The sequence below is a fragment of the Chlorocebus sabaeus genome, chromosome 23 (genome assembly GCF_047675955.1).
Source record: "Chlorocebus sabaeus isolate Y175 chromosome 23, mChlSab1.0.hap1, whole genome shotgun sequence".
Lineage (NCBI taxonomy): Eukaryota > Metazoa > Chordata > Mammalia > Primates > Cercopithecidae > Chlorocebus > Chlorocebus sabaeus.
In genome coordinates this window covers 47111863-47131401 of record NC_132926.1, presented here as the reverse complement: position 1 = coordinate 47131401, position 19539 = coordinate 47111863, and the positions used below count along the sequence as shown (strand labels likewise).

Below are 19539 nucleotides of genomic sequence, written 5' to 3'. Positions count from 1 at the left end.
TTAGGTTCTATGCCTTCCAGGACCGGTAAGAATGCGGTGTGGACTGCAGTGGAACTGGGGTTGGGGAGCAAACGCCTGGTCTGCTAGGACCGTCTCATCCACTTATGTTTTAATAATCTCATTGCTTTCAGTGGAGGGATCCTATTTTACACTGATCTTTATGGGCAAAGATAATTATATATATTTGCCTGGGTAAGCAAATTGATAAACTAGTAACAAAGTGTATCAGACCATTTCTTTGGCAGGACCTACTAGAACAGTTTGTGAAGCAGAGCTGTTTCCAATGGCGCATGAAAAGCTTTGAAAATTCTCAGTAACAGCAGAAAGCAATATTTGAAACCACCCTTAAAAAATTGTTTTCCTCTTCCCCAACCAAGTTTATAAAAATTTGGTCAGACAGGCGTTTTGTTTTGATTTAAAATATTTTCAGTGAATTGTTATCTGCCGAATGCACATGTGTTCCTGCACTTTTTCTTTCACGATTGAAACTTTAAACCCTCTCCCTTAAGTTCCCCTAAAAACCTCCCTGTGCCTAGTAAGGTTTTGCATATGTGAGGAGGGCGAAGGTATTTGGACCTTGGAGAAACCTTGCAATTTGAAATCTGCCTATGCAGTTGTACACCAGAAATGAACATGGTCAGTGCCATATTGTGCTCTTCATCTTTTTCTTCTACCAAGATTCCTCACCCCTAAGAGACATTGGTTAATATAGGCATTTCAGTTTGGTTAATCAGATCATGAGTGCCTGTGAGCATGGCATGAGGCATGATTGAAGCAGTTATAAAAATTTGGCTCAGAGTAAGCCCTATAATTTGTTTTAAAGAATTACGTCTTCAATGACATAAAAAAAAAAAAACCCAAAAACAACAACCAAAAGACTGTGGTTTATAACACCACACCTGGTCCAGATTGTACTGGATGAATCCATATTTGCTTCGCCATAAATGATTTTGAGGGTGGAATTCTTGGATTGTTTTCTATCTTATAAACCCTTGACATTGTACTGGTACCTGTGTGCTCACAAACCTCCTGACATGGGAAAGACCGGCTCAGCCTCCCACTGAAATGTAGGTTGGCTGCATTTATTCTGCATGTTCCTAGAATGAGGAAATGATATGACAATAAACAGAAATGCCCTTGCTGAAGAGAGAAGGGAAACTGGTGTTTATCTGGTCAGGTGGTTTAGATTAGCTGTGATGCAGCTCTGTATTATGTTACTTTAAATCATTGTGTCCCAACAGGACATAAATTATGAAGATTGTTACAGTATGTTTCATCCTATGTAAGATCAACAAATTGGAATAATTTTTTATAGGAAAATCACTGCGCTTTTGGCAAGGCTATTGAAGCCTTTAATTTGACTTGAGTATGTCTCAAATATTATTGCTTAATATATAAAGTATGATTTGCATAAGGTATGAAATAATAAACTTTTAAAAACAAAAGGGAAGAATTTCCCTGTAGCAGTTGCATCAAATGGCAGCACACTCCTGCTCCAGCAGTGTACTTTTTTTGCTCTGATGGTTTAGAGCCAGTTGCATGACTTTATTCTGATGGGATTGCAAATGAGTTGAGCAGTCTTGCAGAGATAGAGCTTTGCTGTGTGCCGCCTGCCCATCAGCCCTACCTGCACAGAGAAGGTGATTGCTCTGCGGTGGAACAGAATGGGAGCCTGCTCTAAAGAGGAGAAATCAAACGGTCTTGTTTATATACACTCATGAAAACAAACCATTTTTCTTTCTTTCAGGATATTGTGAATTACATATATAAAAAAAGCCAGAAACTTCCTAGATCAACAGCTGAAGTTAAGATAATTTATATAGAAATGCTGAAAATTTTGACTTAAGAATTTATTATTTTAAATGTTTTCTCTTCATTGCTATTTTCTGAGTTACTAGCATAATTTGTGAATTTTTGACACAGAGACTTAAAATGTTTCATTTGTATTCAAGATACAGCTAAGTTTGGCTACACAGAACAGATTTTCTAGATTTTAAAAAGGTGGCATAAAATTACTTTATGTATGATTCAAGCAAATTGGAACCGCTTCAGTGTCCCAAAGAAGCACATTTTCTGTGCAAAGCACTCTGTGCACTTTTGTGAGACCTCACACCCAATAATGATGTTAAGAAGTAGTAGAGCCTCAGATTTACAGACTAGTAGAGGCAAGAGAGGTTTAGGATTTGCTGAAGGCCATAGAATGAGACATAGCTAGGATTAGCATTTTTCAGGATATGAGGCTATTACCCACCATACTTTGTCTTTGATACCAAAAATAGGGTAAGTGCTAAGCTTACTTTACTTTCTATGTGGCTATAAGCCCTGGTATTTTTCTTCAACAAATAATTAAAATTATTATTAAATAAATAAATATACTTAAATAAGATTGTTTAAAACACAAAAGCAAAAAATCCCTACTTTCCATCTATAAGGGTAGGAATGTTTCTCTCCTTAAGCCTACCCAACCTATAAGGGTAGGCTTAAGGAGAGAAAAATAACAGGTTGAGGATAAATCCTGAATGTATTTGTGGTTTCCTTCAGCTCGATTTCTGAAGATTCTCACAGGTTCAGGGACTATTCCAAGTTTGCAACCTGTGTGTGGATTTTGAAACAAATACAGACAACTTATGAGATGGTTTCTTTGCTGGGTTTCTTGCTTGACACAGTTTTCTGAAACATGGCTCTGGCAGGCTTTTTTCTTCCATGGATACATTGATGCCGTCTATCACTGGAGTTCCTCTGTGGAGTTATCAGGATGTCCAGTCAGGCGCTAGTATTTGGATGATGTACTTTTCTTGCAGAAAATATTAGCAAATGTTGCAGAAACTGTGCTTTAAAAACTTTTAAAAGGGGAATGGATTCCCAGTTTAAAAATAAGCGAAAGAAAGGATAAACATGATTTCATTGATGTGCAACTGCTTTAGACCATTAGATATTTTGTGATGTGAAATGGGATGATACTCTATTTTACAAAATGTGTGCTGCTTATAAAAAATGTATTTACTGTACCACTAAGCCAAACTTAGGTGTTGCTTTGTTTCCTTAAAATATTTTTTAAGTAGCTGTGTCTGCCCCACAGATGATGGGGGAGTGGGCATTCTTCCTGCCCAGAGCACTTGTTCTCTTCCTCCACCCTTTTGGTTATTATTGTAGGATCTTGACTTTCAGCTTAACACATCCCACTTTGAGCAGAAGCTCTTTTGCCTTCTCTCTCTCTTTAAAAGTAGATCCATAGAGATTATTTTTATTGCAGTAATAGGGCAAGATAGTTTCATGTCATATGTAATCGGAATTATGTAGTGTTAGTAATAGTTATATCTCCTGAAAGGAGCCAGTTGATTATAAAGAAGAAAAGTTAGGGAGTAGACTGTCATTTTGCATGCTATTCAAAAAAAAATAGTATATATATATTTTTGAGCATATATATATGTGTGTGTGTGTGTGTGTGTGTGTATATATATATTTTTTGAGACGGAGTTTTGCTCTTGTTGCCCAGGCTGCAGTGTAATAGTGTGATACTGGCTCACTGCAACCTCCACCTCCTGGGGTCAAGCAATTCTCCTGCCTCCGCCTCCTGAGTAGCTGGGATTACAGGCATGTGCCACCACACCTGGCTAATTTTGTATTTTTAGTAGAGACGGGGTTTACTCCATGTTGGTCAGGCTGGTCTCAAACCCTTGACCTCAGGTAATCTGCCCGCCTTGGCCTCCCAAAGTGCTGGAATTACAGCAACCGTGCCCGGCCTCTATTTTTATTTTTTTGGAGATGGAGTCTCACTCTGTCCCCCAGGCTGGAGTGCAGTGGCACGATCTCGGCTCACTGCAAGCTCCGCCTCCTGGGTTCACGCCATTCTCCTGCCTCAGCCTCTCGAGTAGCTGCGACTACAGGTGCCCGCCACCATGCCCGGCTAATTTTTTGTATTTTTAGTATAGACAGGGTTTCACCGTGTTAGCCAGGATTGTCTTGATCTCCTGACCTCGTGATCGACCCGCCTCGGCCTCCCAAAGTGCTGGGATTACAGGCGTGAGCCACCGCGCCCGCACCCCCGGCCTCAATTTTTGTTTGTTTGTTTTTGTTTTTGTTTTTGTTTTTGAGACGGAGTCTCACTCTGCCGCCCATTCTGGAGTGCAGTGGAGCAGTCTCGGCTCACTGCAAGCTCCGCCTCCTGGGTTCACGCCATTCTCCTGCCTCAGCCTCCAGAGTAGCTGGGACTACAGGCGCCCGCCACCACGCCCGGCTAATTTTTTTGTATTTTTAGTAGAGACGGAGTTTCACTGTGCTAGCCAGGATAGTCTCGATCTCCTGACCTCGTGATCTGCCCGCCTGGGCCTCCCAAAGTGCTGGGATTACAGGCGTGAGCCACCGCGCCCGGATACTCAATTTTTAAAAATGTATTTGGCCAGGTACTTTGTTTATCTTAGTGGTTTGGAAGCACAAAGTTGAAGCCTATGGTCATTTTTTTTTATATGAAGTAGAATTTTTTATAATTTTGTAATGATGACAGTACCAAGGAGCTTAAATTCAATTTTTAAAAGGATTGCTAAAACAAGACTAACTAAACTTTGGCAGTCTTTGCAATACCTCTCACCTCATAAGACTATGAAAGCCAATAAATAAGGATTATCTGCAGATTAGGGAAGAAAACCTCCAACAGGACTTTTCTGAGGCAGCTGGTTGGCAATAACGAACAGCCCCCGTGCATTGCAAAGCATCACAAATTATTTTGACACTAGGGAACTCTGGTAAGGGGCGTCTCTTGGGATGGTTTTAAAACCAGTGCTTCGGTTTGCTTTAGGAGAAAAGAATGGGTAGAAAACTGGTGAAATATGCTAATTCTGAGACAGCAAAACTGAAAGATGGTGAGAAATTTAAGAAAGAGCTAATCAGACTGGGCAGTTGGTCTGCCCAATAGTAGTAGGTGATGAAGATATGGGGAAATGAATTTAAACTTAGGTGCAGAGGAATTTGGAAACAAGTAGTGTCTCTTCAGGGAAAAGATACTTGTAGCTAGTGATCACCTTGACCAGAATGTCTTTTTGGTATACATCAGCTCTGTGAACTCTATCTAGTTAGAGAACTTCCACTAAAGATGGAACAGAAATGAAGGACCCTTTGGTAAAATCATGTGTAGAGGTTTTTTTGTGGGTGTAAACCCTGCCACCTGGAGAAGAGTGGATTTATATTAGTATACTGCTATCTAAGAGGAGTTTTCCTAACCTGAGAATTCAGTATAAATTTACTGATGTATTGGTAAGTCCTAATTCTGCAAAAGAAAGTTGTTTTGCACCTTACTTTTTCATTTAACAGTGAATGTTGAAGATGGTACCATGTCATTAGCTAAAGAGTTGCCATATTTTTCCAATTGGCTGTGTAGGCTATTATGGCAATTGCCAAGAGCAGTGACTTGAAACTTTTTTTTTTTTTTTTTCCAAAGGCTCCAAGGTGCTACAGTATGAAAACAGCTTTTGAAAGCAATGTTTAGAAGTGAGCATGCTATCTCACAGGTGGTGACCTGTTCAGTGACATTCAAAAAATGTACTTATTACCATGAGCTAAGGGGGACTCATTTCTTCTGGGGCCTGGAAGAGCAGGCAGCTTTTTCAGTTGCTTGTGGACATTGTCTTCAGTGCGTGGAGAAGCTAGTTTTAATTTCATAGTTGGATATTCTTGGCCCTAGTTATTGGAAATGTTGAGCTCTGTGGCGGATCAAGTAGATGGCAGGTAGACTAGTGGCTTAGGATTGGTGGGAGTTGCGTCTGCACCCAGACACACAAGGGACTGCTCAGGGAATGGTCCTCAAGCAGGCCTTTAGCCCCACATCCTCAGGGAGACATGAGTCACCTGCTTGGCTGAGATGCTCGCTGACAGATTGCCAGTTCCGCAAGGAAATCTTCCCATGCCGACACCCACTCAGAGAAACAGTGTTAAAGATGTTTCTGGTTTTCTGAGCCTTGTAAAGGTGAATTTCTTTGGCCTTCAAATTGGTCTTCTGCTAGGTTTGGAAAGGAATTCTTCCTTTCCAGGCCACAGACACTATAATATCAAAGTGTTGTTGATGATGATAATAATCACTAGCATTAACTGAGTGCTTAATAGAGTGCCAGGCGTACTGTAAAGTATATTACATAAATTAGCTCCTTTTACATATGAGGAAACTGAAACTCATTTAAAAAGTTAAGTAACTTTTCTGAGGTCATATAGCTAGTGAATAGCAGAGCTAGGAATTGAACCCAATTGACCAGTGTGCTCAAAATATGTCTGACAGTCCAGAGAAAAAAAGCATAGATCAAATACATCTTTGGTTGGATTTGTTCCTCACAATTTAGTTGAGAATATTCTTGTGTTCCCTACAAATTAAAATCTGACGTTTCCTTTACGGTGACTAGAACAGTTAACAGTGTTTTCCATGTGAAAGTCTTGGTGAGACGTGTAATCATGTTCTGTGGCAAAGAACGCCTTGGTGCACTAGACAGTGTTTATGTGATTGATAAGTCACCAACACCAGGGGAAGGTCCTGTCCTGTGACATGTGCATGCTTGGCAATGATCTTGCCTTGCATTTTGCTTAATAATTTTCATTATTTTTAATTAAAGTTGAAGAAGTGCAGACTCTAGCTGAAATTAAGGTAGGTTGTGTTGCCGGAATCTGGTAATTACTTTAATTGATCACAAGATAGTTTCCTTGATCACCAATTAGAGTAAATTGCTGATCATGTTTCAAGACGTGAAGAAATGCCCAAACTGATTTATGTAATAGTGTTTTCATTTCTAATCAGACATAAATATCATTTCCTTCCATAGCAATTGTGTTTTATAAAAGGAAGGTTATAGGCCTACAAACATAATGGTGATTCATAAACAATAGAGGTCTAATTCATTGAATTAGTAAAGGAAGTATTTAGAGGCTTAATGGAGATTGTACTGGGGAAATTACTTTGGAGTAGCTGGTGCTCATTTTCTTAGTGGGAGATATGTTCTTTTTTAGTGCATAATTGAAATAGTCTATAATCAAAATATAAAAGGCAGCTGATTTAAGAATGTATATCAAAGAGAATTGCTCTGTGTAATGAAAGATTTGTATTGTAAATATGTGCTAGAAGTCTTAGAACTTTAATAAATCATACATGTTATTTGACTGGAGCTATATTTTAAATTCAGGGTGCTGTTAAACATTTCACAGATTGATGTAGGATTTTCGTCTTGGTTACGTGCATCTGATAGTCTTTCATAGTTTCATGGAATAAAATGAAACGAAAGGAACTTAAAGAAAAATTAAAGTTCCCAAAGAGTACTTGATTTGGGGTTCATGGAAAAATCTTTAATTGCTGATGCTTTGGAGATTTCCAAATGACAAACTTCATTGGCCCAATTTACTGTGATTGTATTGCTTACATTCCTTAAAATGGTAGAGTAACTTAGAGAGTCATACTTCATCATACATTCATTGACTTGTTCATAAAATGTTTGTAATTTGCAGTAGAGGAAAGACTGAAACTATTATCAGCCATTATATGTTATTTGTTGGCCATATGTTTGTTTGAAATGGCCGTGGCTCAACAGAACATGGCTCATAGACAAACTATGCTGTAAATTGGCACTAAAAACCCACCTAAACAGGTAGGCATATGTTAAGAAGTTAATGTGAGCCAAAATATTTTAATATGAACCAGATTATGTACATTAAAGGATCCCAGCTCCTTTCACAGTGGGAACTTCATTTGCATGGCTTGTTCATTTTTTCTCAAACTAATTTTAAAAAAATAGATTAGGTATACACATGGTGCAAATTCAAAAGGTACCAAAGAATGTAGGAAGTCTTCCTGTTTGTGATTCTCAACCATCCAGTTCCCAGTCGCCACTCTCGTCATCATTCCCCATTGCTCCCATCATTCTTGTATATCCTTCCAGAGATATTAATGCATACACAAGCATATAATTTCTTTCCTTTTTATATGCTTCATGAGCTATTGTTATGCATATTTTTTTTCATTTAGTAATGTATCTTAGAGGTACTTCCATGTCGGAGGATAAATGGTTTCCTTGTTCTGCTTAATGACTGCATAGTATTCCAGTGTGTAAATGTACCATAATCTTTCTAATCAATTCCCTTTTGATGGAGATTTTGCTGTTTCAAGTCTATTATTATTATTATTATTATTATTTTTTTTTTTTTTTTTGAGACAGAGTCTCGCTCTGTCGCCCAGGCTGGAGTGCAGTGGCCGGATCTCAGCTCACTGCAAGCTCCGCCTCCCGGGTTCACGCCATTCTCCTGCCTCAGCCTCCTGAGTAGCTGGGACTACAGGTGCCCGCCACCTCGCCTGGCTAGTTTTTTTGTAGTTTTAGTAGAGACGGGGTTTCACCATGTTAGCCAGGATGGTCTCGATCTCCTGACCTCGTGATCCACCCGTCTCGGCCTCCCAAAGTGCTGGGATTACAGGCTTGAGCCACCGCGCCCGGCCTCAAGTCTATTATTATTACAGGCAGTGCTGCAATGACTTTTCTTGTAATTTGTGAATGTGTCTGCAGGACAAATTCCTAGAAGTAGAACTGTTTGGTCTAAAGGCATGGACATTTTCAATTTTGACAGATACTGTCAGATTGCCTTCCATGATGATTATATCAACTTATATTCACCAGCAGTATATGAGAATACCTTTTCTTCTATATCTTCACCAACAGAATAGTAGCAAATATTTTGATCTTTGTCAAGCTACTGGGTTTAACTTAGTTTTTAATTTGTACTTATCATGATTGAGATTGAGCAGTTTTTATGTTTCAGAACCATTTGAATTTCTTTTCTGTTATCTGTCTATTATGTCCTCTTCTCATTTAAAAAATACTGGGCGGTTGGTCTCCTTATTAATACGTAGGAGGTTTTTATATGCTAAGGAAGTATATACTGCAAATATAATTTGTTGTTTATCTTTTGATTTTGTTTGTTGGATTTTATTACCATACAGAAAAAAAAATTTTTGCCTGTCTTCTTCCTGCAGTACGGAAAAAAAAAAAATTTAATGTAGTAAGATTTATCTATTTCTTAGTAGTAGTTTAAAGTTTTCTGGAAATAGAATTTATAAATTTCTCGTTAAGTTACTCCTAGATTGTTTTTTGGTGCCATTTTAAATGGTATCTTTTCTTCGGTATATTTTCTAATTGGTTTTGTTTGTATGAGAAGGCTGTTGACTTTTTTTTTTTTTGGTCTTATTCTTGACTTTAATGGGAATTCTGGTGTTTCCCTTTAGAGAATGATGCTAACAAAACTGATGCTGCCTTTGGACTGAGAATATATTCTATCATGTTAAGGAAGGGTACATCTATTCCTGTCTATCAGCATTCCAGAGAATGTTGTCAGTACTATTTCTACTTTTTGGAATTGATTGAGATTTTCTTTGTGGACTAATATATGTTTAATTTCTGTGAATGTTTGATGAGCGCTTTAAAAGTGTTATTCTCAGTTTTTAGAGTTTAAAGTATAGCAATTTAAAGTATAGCTCTACCTTTAAAATTATGTTTGTTGGTTTAATCTGTCCTGGGTTAAGAGATGTAAGTTAGGCTAAGTGCAGTGGCGCATGCCTGTAATCCTGCCACTTACAGGTTTAGAGGCTGAGGTAGGAAGATTACTTGAGGCCAGGAGTTCAAGACCAGGCTGGGCAGCATAACAAGACCCCATTTCTACAAAAATTTTAAAAAATTAGCCAGGCATAATGGCACTTGCCTGTAGTTCTAGCTACTTGGGAGGCTGAGATAGGATGTATCCCTTGAGCCCAGGAGTTGAAGGTTGCAGTAAGCTATATTCATGCCACTCATTCCAACTTGGGAGACAGAAAGACCCTGTCTCTTTAAAAAAAAAAAAAAAAGTGAATTAAAGTCTCCAACTATAAATGTTTCTTTCTATTTATTCCTATATTTCCTACATGGGCTTATTAAATGCCGTGTTATTCTTTGTAGTGTAGATATTTGTAATTATTTAATCTTCATTGGTGGATGCAGATTTATAAATGCAAATTACCCGCTTCAGGACTTTTAATGTTTTGCCTTAAATCAGCCTGTTCAATATAATTTATTAACAAGTTTTTTTTTTTTGCATTTGCTATGTGCTTTTATTTTTAATGATTGAATTTTGCTTTGTGATCCCGTGTGAAAGTTTTCTGTTTATTTTGATTGGTTGGATTTACATTCTTTACATTTATTGATTGGACAGATGGGTTTAGTCTTATAAAACACGGCAGAACCAAAATACTTTTTTCTTCTTTATTTTAAATTATAATATGGACTGTGTTTTCTTTGTTTCATTTTAATTGTGTTTTTCTTTACTTCTTAACTGGGAATGTTTATATTTTTATTTTGATTCTTGTGGATACTATTATAACTATATATACACATACTATCATTTGATAATACCTTATGGATAACATAGTATATTGTATACATATATAATACCTATATATAGTATTATATACATATATATGTACTATTATACCTATATATAGTATCTATAAGATCCTATAAAATTATATACCTATAATTTTACATAGAAAATATAGTCTTCTGTTTCTGGCTGGGCATTGTGTCTCACACCTGTAATCGCAGCACTTTGGGAGGCCGAGGTGGGTGGATCACTTGAGGTCAGGAGTTTGAGACCAGCTGGGCCAACATGGTGAAATCCTGTCTCTACTAAAAATACAAAAACAAAAATTAGCCAGGTGTGGTGGCACGTGCCTATAATCCTAGCTACTCAGGAGGCTGAGGCAGGAGAATTGCTTGAACCTGGGGGCAGAGGTTGCAGTGAGCTGAGATTATGCCACTGCACTCCAGCCTGGGCAATGGAGCGAGACTCCATCTTAATAACAACAACAAAAAAAGAAAATATAGTCCTGTTTCTTTAGATAGCATTTGTGATCCCCCCCACAAAGCAATATTGAAATAATATTTTCTCCTACTTTTCATTCACTATTTAATTTTAGCTTATATTTTTCAGTCCTAGTGCTTATGTTTAATGAATTAATCAGATACAGAGTCTTGCTCTGTCACCCAGGTTGGTGTGCAGTGGAGTATGGTCATAGCTCACTGCAGCCTCAGATTCCTGGGCTTGACAGATAACCCCCACCTAAGCTTCTCGAGTAGGTAGGACTACAAGTGCATGCCACCATGCCCAGCTAATTTTTTAAAAGTATTTTGTAGAGATAGAGTCTCACTATGTTTCCCAAGCTGGTCTTGAGCTTCTAGCCTCAAGCAATTCTTCCACCTTGGATTCCCAAAGCGCTGGGATAACAGGCATGAACCACTGTGCCCAGTCTTAGTACTTAAGTTTTACACATTTAAATATACTTATGTCTCTAACTTGATCTTTCATCTTTCAAAGATTTTGTTTACTTTTACGTGCCTTCCTCATCTTGTCCTTTCTCTTTTAAACTCCTTTAATAGCTCATAACATACGCATTCCATTCCGTAACTGTAATTCCCACAGTTGTTTTAAATGTATTCCTAGAACTGAATGAATATATTGCTTACTGCTAATACCTTTGGTATAGTTTCTCCGTTCATCTCATAGTTACTTATAGTTCATCCTTTAATAGTTTCTTCAAGAAAGATAAGTGAGAATTATTCCCTGAGTTATTGCATTTCTAAAATGTCTGTCTTTTGTATTTATTGAACAACAGCTTAGCTGGGTATAAAATTCCTGGTTTTCAACTTTCATTTCCTAAAGTTTTTGTAGGTCTTGCTCCTCTGACTTACAATGTTGAATGTTGGTATGAGAATGTTTGAAGTCAGCAGATTCTTTTTTTTTTTTTTGAGACAGGGTTTTGCTTTGTCGCCCAGGCTGGAGTGCAGTGGTGTGATCTTGGCTCACTGCAACCTCCGCCTCCTGGGTTCAAGCAATTCTCCTGCCTCAGCCTCCCGAGTAGCTGGGAGTACAGGTGCGCACTGCCACATCCAGCTAATTTTTGTATTTTTAGTAGAGATGGGGTTTTGCCATGTTGGCCAGGCTGGTCTCGAACTCCTGACCTGAAGTGATCTGCCTGCCTTGGCTTCCCAAAGTGTTGAGATTACAGGCATGAGCCATTGCACCCGGCCAGATTCTTTTCATCCTTATAGATGAATTGATCTTTTTGATTAGATGCCAAAAGGATTTTTTAATTTTCCGAGTTTAACTTTGCTACAGTATATACGTACGATTGAATTCTTACGATTTATAGATTTAAACCCTTTATTTTTGGAAAACTTATTTTTTAAAAAATTCTTATCCCCAAGTATTCTGAGTCATATAGTTTTCTTAAATTACACTCTAATTTTGGGGGGTTTCATATTTTTGTTCAGTTAAGTAGCAACATGGTCTTCTTTTTTTATTTTTTGAGACAGAGTCTTGCTTTGTCAGGCTGGAGTGCAGTGGCATGATCTTGGCTCACTGCAACCTCTGCCTCCTGGGTTCAAGCGATTCTCCTGCCTCAGCCTCCCGAGTAGCTGGGACTACGGGCATGCGCCACCACGCCCAGCCAATTTTTGTATTTTTAGTAGGCATGGGGTTTCACTGTGTTGGCCAGGATGGTCTCGATCTCTTGACCTCAGGTGATCTGCCCACCTTGGCCTCCCAAAGTGCTGGGACAACAGGTGTGAGCCACCACGCCTGGCCAACAACGATCTTTATGTTAGATCTCCTTTGTTTGTCCTATACATTTATTCTGTACTAGTTCTTCTAAACTCTTGTTGATTTCTATTTCATTTTGCCCATTTTCTGGATCCTGTCCTCTTGGGTCTCTTACTGGGTTGTTAGTGATGTCTATTCTGCTTCTGGCTGTTTCTAGCTTTTCTGACTTTTAGTTGGCTCAAAGCCTTTAGATTCCAGCTGGAATCCCATAAGCAAGTAGCTAAGACTGTAAAAAGAAATCTTTGAAAGAAGCAGATGCTTTTCACCATCTGCTAAGTCAGCTTTTTGGCATTGTATCTTCTTCATTGTATTCCAGATAATCAAACTTTCAGTTTGAGTTTTGCCTTTTATCTCTCCTGTTCAGTCATCTAAATTCCTTGAAGTAGTTCTTTGAGTGTATATTTTGATAGATGTTTTTAATTTGTGGATTTAAAAATAAATATTTTGGGGATTGGTTGGTTCTGTTATATGGAAGAAGGATTATGGAATTGTCTTTTTGCTTCCAGAGCAGACTGAGTATTCTTTTCCCCAAGGAATAATTAGGAATAAATCCTGTGTAAATGGTTTATCAGGCTTTGTAGTATTTTATTAAATGCAAATATTATGTGACGGTTGAAGGGAAATATGCAAAGCTGAGGAAAATACAAATTTGTATTTTCCTGAGGGTGTTTTGATGTGTCTTAACATTTTTTTAATTGTATGTAGATATGGTAGATGCTTTTTCTTTGATCAGTATGCCTCTTGGCTGTGGATGTGTTTCCTTTCAAGCCTTATACCTGTGATGGAATAGATTTTGCTACTGTACTGATGGTATGCCAGCGGTCAAAGATTTGAGGACCACTTCTGACTGTGTTCCAATCATCCACTTGATCCACTTGGCTAATGGGAAATGGCAAGGAATTGTAGGCATCACTTTAGACATTTTAGAATGATGTGGTTCAAAGAAATTGTGACCACAGGGTGTAAGAACTTGGGTAGTGACTGTGCACACATAATTTCTTGCCATTAAGCTGCTTTCCCCAGTCAGTGTACATCAGGATGTTACCCCACAGTGTATTATCTGTTTGTTTGCTATACATGTGTGAGTCTCTATTCATGACAACTGGAAAAAGGAAAGAGCCATTCTGCTGGGAGACAGCAACTAGGATCTTAGATTCTCAAGCCCATGGAGAGCTTTTCACCGCTCATTGTGTTCTATAAGGTTTACCTTGTGTAGTTTGGTCAGAAGCAGTAGTGACAGCAGTATGTGCCATTATCGATCTCTTATTCTGTACCAAGTGCTGTGCTAAGTACCTTTATATACCTTATCTCATTGTTTATTAGAATGTAATCACATGACTTTTAAAATTATTATCTCCATTTTACTGATAAGAAAACTGAGAGGGCCAGGCGTGGTGGCTCACGCCTATATTCCCAGCACTTTGGGAGGCTGAGGCGGGTGGATCACAATGTCAGGAGTTCAAGACGAGCCTGGCCAAGCTAGTGAAACCTTGTCTCTACTAAAACTACAAAAACTAGCTGGGCGTGGTGGCAGGTGCCTGTAATCCCAGCTACTCGGGATGCTGAGGCAAGAGAATCGCTTGAACCTGGGAGGCAAAGGCTGCTGTGAGCCGAGATCGTCCCACTGCACTCCAGCCTGGGCAGCAGAGTGAAACTCTGTCTCAAAAAGAAAAAAGAAAACTGAGACTCATAGTTAAATTGCATGATAATTAAGTGGTAGAATCAGGATTTGAATCCAGGACTCCCTGGCTCTAAAGGCCATGCCCTTAACAATTGCATTGCTGTCTATCAGTGATATTGATTAGCATTGTACATCTTCTAATGCTAAACAAGAATAAGGCATTATAGGCAGAGTAGAAATTCTCCTTACACGTAGTTTAATGTGGGTTAACTCTATGTTTGAATAATTAGAACAGACTTTCTTGGCTGGGCATAGTGGCGTGCACCTGTAGTCCCAGCTACTTGGGAGGCTGAGGCAGGAGGATCCCTTGAGCTCAGGAGGTTGAGGCTGCAGTGAGCTATGATTGCGCCTGTAAACAGCCCCTGCATTCCACCAGCTTGGGCAACATAGTGAGACCCTGTCTCTATAAAAACAAAAACCAGACTTTTGTTCCTTCCCTTCACATAATCTAGAGAATCAGCTTATGAGATGAGAAGGGCTGGGAAAGTGAATATTGTTTTTCCACAGATAATTCCATACGTGGTTAAATGGATTTTGCTTGAACTTTCTCCCTTTTCCTATAGGGAAAACCTTCAGGCCTTAAATGTCAACATGGAAATCTTTATCCCAAATAAAATTGGCTCCGAGAGAGGTACCATAGTGAATGATATAGAATTGTTTAAAATGGCATCTTCTGTATTTCTCACTGTTAACTAGGAAATGCACACTTTGGTCATTTGGCGATCCCAAAATTAGTTGAGTTAGTTAGCTCAGCTAACATCATATTGGTTTTTCTGGATAGGGTTAATGAAGTTAAATATTTATTTACGTGGGTGTAATGGGTACTGCCCTGTTAATTCCACTGTAACTTTGTAATTCATGTGCCATTACCCTAAGAGTCTTACCAAGTATTTTTGCATTCTGGAACAACAGGGACAGACTCTCCTATTGTTTGCAGTTACCTTCATAAAAATTGAAAACAAACAAAAAAATGAGTTTTTTCCCTCTTCTCAAGATAAGTTTGCCTTCTGCTTAACAAAATTGTTTCCACTCCCCCTGTGGTATGAAGACAGAGCCCCGTCAGTCCACACTTAATCGTGTTACTGGTTTGCAGCCCTCTGCTCATTTCCTGGCTTGCCTTCTGCCCTGCAGTGGGTGCACTGTCACCTTGAAATGGCAGTGTGAGGCAGTAGCAGGAAGAACCCAAGCAGGCAAGCTGGGCTTCTGTTTCACTCTAGGTGTCAATAGTCTTTGATTTGTTCCTGTCCTGCCTGGGAGGTGAGATGAAGAAGTTGTCCATTTCTGCTGGTGTTTTTGCTTAAGACACCCTCAGGAGACCTTTTTCCGTAGTCTTGTGGGTTGCGTTAGTTACCAATCACTAAAAACAAAAGGAGCAGAGCTGCAAGAGAAGTGGCCCCTAATATTTGAAGCCAGGTAGTGAGACCTGGAGCACTGGGTTGAAGGGAAATTATTCTCATGCTATTTTGTAGAGTCTCGTCCTGAGGACAATTAAATAGTCCAGACGGGTCACTGGGTGAGACCAATTTCCTGGTTTGTTTACTTGAGCCTGATAGTTTTTCACCATCCAACAGTAGGTCACAGTCCTGCTGCACTGTGACCCCAGAGGCCTGCAGAGAGCAGTCCTTTCATATTTGATTTCCACAGGCTTCCCTAAGGATCCTTGCATGTCTTTATTTGGTTGGATTGCTCTGTTGTGTCTCTCAGGCTCAGGGTAGAGGACAATGTCAGTAATTACTCTTGACTTCATCTTATGCAGGCATTTGGCTTTATGTCCCGAGTTGCCCTACAAGCAGAGAAGATGAATCATCACCCAGAATGGTTCAATGTATACAACAAGGTAACTAAACTGCCTTATTTGGGAATCACCTTAATTACAGAGTTTAAGAAACTTTTTCTTCCTTGTCATCTTGTGCAGCTAAATGTCATCGAGCTTAAGAAAGTCTTATCCTTTCTCTCAGAATGCCTGTGTATTATTGCAAATTAGTAACACATTTTCAGGTCTGCTCCTAAGAACAGTGAATAAGCTCTTTATTTTCATGCTTGTCTTTCTGCTGAAGCTAATATGAGAAAGTTGGGCCAAATGAGGCTCCTGAATTAAACTGGAGTATCAGCCATGCAGATATGTTTCAAAACTTAAGGTAAATTATTGAAAGAAATGGTAGCAAATCAGATAGATATGGTCTTGTTTATCTCGTTGAAATAAATTTGCTCAAGAACTGTGCTTTGAGAACTGTTAAATTTTGTATCCTGTATAGGAACTGACCTTATTTAAGACAAAGGACAGACTAAAAAGTTTTGAGGGGGCATAGTGAGAAGAACCTTGTTCCTCCAAAAGTGTCCTTGCCTTTACGGTCATGCCATTTGGAATGTCTTATCTAGATTTCTGTGACGTCTTCTCTATGAAAATCTTTGAAGAGAGAGAATTTCACAATACTCACGTGACTTATTAGAATAATCCAGAGCACCTTCGCACCAGGCGAAACTTTTCTTTACTAGTTGCTTCTCTTAGCTCGTAATTTTGCCCTTTACTCCCACTTCCCTAATTTGGAAATGTGCTTTTTTTATTTTCTTTTTTTTTTTTGAGGTGGAGTCTGGCTCTGTTGCCCAGGCTGGAGTGCAGTGGTGCCATCACAGCTCACTGCAATCTCCACCTTCCAGGTTCAAGTGATTCTCCTGCCTCAGCCTCCCGAGTAGCTGGTATCACAGGCGTGCACCACCACGTCCGGGTAATTTTTATGTTTTTAGTAGATACGAGGTTTCACCATGTTGGCCAGGCTGATCTCAAACTCCTGAACCCAGGTGATCTGCCTGCCTCGGCCTCCCAAAGTGCTGGGATTACAGGTGTGAGCCACTGTGCCCAGCCAAAATGTGCTTTTTATTTATTTATTTATTAAATTAAATTTTATATTTTTTTTGAGATGGAGTCTCGCTCTGTCACCCAGGCTAGAGTGCAGTGGTGCGATCTCGGCTCACTGCAAGCTCCGCCTCCCGGGTTCACACCATTCTCCTGCCTCAGCCTCCCGAGTAGCTGAGACTACAGGCGCCTGCCACCTCGCCTGGCTATGTATTTTTTAGTAGAGACAGGGTTTCACCATGTTAGTCAGGATGGTCTCGATCTGCTGACCTCGTGATCCGCCCGTCTTGGCCTCCCAAAGTGCTGGGATTACAGGCATGAGCCACCGCGCCCAGCCTCAAAATGTGCTTTTTAAACATTGCTGCTAAGATATTACATTTGATAGCTTGGTTTTTCTCAGTGGCCTGAAAATAGTTGGTGTAATTAAAGTAATGAGAGTTCAAGTGGAACCTCAGTCTCTCTTTTTATTTAAAGAAATAAGATTTGAGATTCTGGCAGCTGCATTGCTTCTTCATGGGAGAGAACTTTTTATTTCAAGATGGCTGTTGAGCCAGGCCTGATGTAAACTGTGCCCCTGGAGTTCACTGGGTTTTGGAAATGTTTTGCTTATTCATAATGTAGTAGTTTCTAGATCATTTAATTCCCCCTAATTCTCAAATATGAATGTTGAATAATAGACTGATTTCTGAACTGCCAAAGGAAAATAACCATGATTTACTGCTCAGAGTTTTAAAAACTGCTTTTCTTTTTCTTAGGTCCAGATAACTCTCACCTCACATGACTGTGGTGAACTGACCAAAAAAGATGTGAAGCTGGCCAAGTTTATTGAGAAAGCAGCTGTTTCTGTGTGATTTCTTCCAAAATACATGTAAAATCTTGTACACATCTTAGCTGCAATGTATGTTGAAGGAAATTTATGTAAACAGAGTTGTTCTTTTTTTTTTTTTTTCCAGACAGAGTCTTGCTCTGTTGCCCAGGCTGGAGTGCAGTGGCCTGATATCAGCTCACTGTAACCTCCACCTCCTGGGTTCAGGCTATTCTCCTGCCTCAGCCTCTTTAGTAGCTGGGATTACAGGCATGCACCACCACGCCTGGCTAATTTTTGTATTTTTAGTATAGACGGGGTTTCACCATGTTGGTCAGGCTGGTCTCGAACTCCTGACCTCGTGATCCACCCACCTCGGCCCCCTAAAGTGCTGGGATTACAGGCGTGAGCCACCACGCCTGGCTGTTGAGTTGTTCTTAAGGCATCATATCTAGAAGCAAAAAAAAAATAAAAGAAAAATAACAATTTATGTTGTGTAAATTTAGTTTGCCTTTATATATTACATTTGGTAAAATCAGTGCTTAAATATGCAATGATTTAAACTTGAACTTGAGGTAGTTTTCATGCTATCTAATCATATACCTAACATAAACCAACCTAGTTACTTATATTAATAATATTCAGAAGGAGAAGTGGCTTTTTTTTTTGAGACGGAGTCTTGCTTTGTCGCCAGGCTGGAGTGCAGTGGTGCGATTTCGGCTCACTGCAACCTCCGCCTCCGAGGTTCAAGCGATTCTCTTACCACAGCCTCCCGAGTAGCTGGGACTATAGGCACGTGCCACCACGCCTAGCTAATTTTTGTATTTTTAGTAGAGACGGGGTTTCACCATGTTGGCCGGGATGGTCTCAATTTACTGACCTCGTGATCTGCCTGCCTTGGCCTCCCAAAGTGCTGGGATTACAGGCATGAGCCACTGCGCCTGGCCAGAAGTGGCATTCTTAAATTTATGAAATTGGGATAGGTAGTATTCACACATTTTACAACCCAGAAATTCAAGCAATTTTGGTGACTATAAATGCATTGTGTTGGAGAATAGTTGTAAGGTGGAAAAAGAATTATGAACTCGACAGATAGTGAGTTTTAACTTTAAATAACAATTCTTTTGTTTTGTTTTGTTTGTGACGGGGTCTCGCTCTGCCTCCCAGGCTGGGGTGCAGTGGCAGGATCACGGTTCACTGCAGCCCTAATCTCTGGGCTCATGCAACCTCCTCAGCCTCCTGAGTAGCTGGGACTATAGGCAAGTGCCACCACGCCAGACTAATTTTAAAATTTTTTGTAGAGATGGGGTCTCCTGTGTTGCCCAGGCTGGCCTTGAACTCTTGGGCTCAAGCAAGCCTCCCACCTCTGCCTCCCAAAGGTGTGAGCCACTGCACCCAGACAGTATAACAGTTTTTTTTTTTTTTTTTTTTTGACACAGGGTCTCATTCTTTTGCCCAGGCAGGAGTGCAGTGGTGTGGCCATGGTTCACTGTAGTCTTGACCTCTTAGGCTCAAGTGATCCTCTCACCTCAGCCTCCTGAGTAGCTGCAGCTA

At 39.6% G+C, this 19539-nt stretch overlaps 1 protein-coding gene across 6 annotated transcripts in view; it reads left to right on the top strand.

The window, feature by feature from the left end:
* Positions 1-18475, top strand: part of PCBD2 (pterin-4 alpha-carbinolamine dehydratase 2) — a 49422-nt gene extending 30947 nt beyond the window's left edge. For 2 of the 6 annotated variants that reach the window (XR_012090857.1, XM_073010677.1), the window contains 3 exons: positions 16083-16163; positions 16985-17052; positions 17936-18475. Coding sequence is in view for 3 of the 6 variants with exons in the window: in XM_073010677.1 (XP_072866778.1) it covers positions 16083-16163; positions 16985-17020 (117 nt within the window). In the remaining 3 variants the exon portion in view is untranslated. Of the gene's footprint in view, positions 1-16082; positions 16164-16910; positions 17053-17935 lie in introns of all 6 variants that reach the window. The other 4 variants (XR_012090856.1, XR_012090858.1, XM_008014486.3 and 1 more) reach the window with 3 other exon arrangements.
* The last annotated feature ends 1064 nt before the right edge of the window (positions 18476-19539 follow it).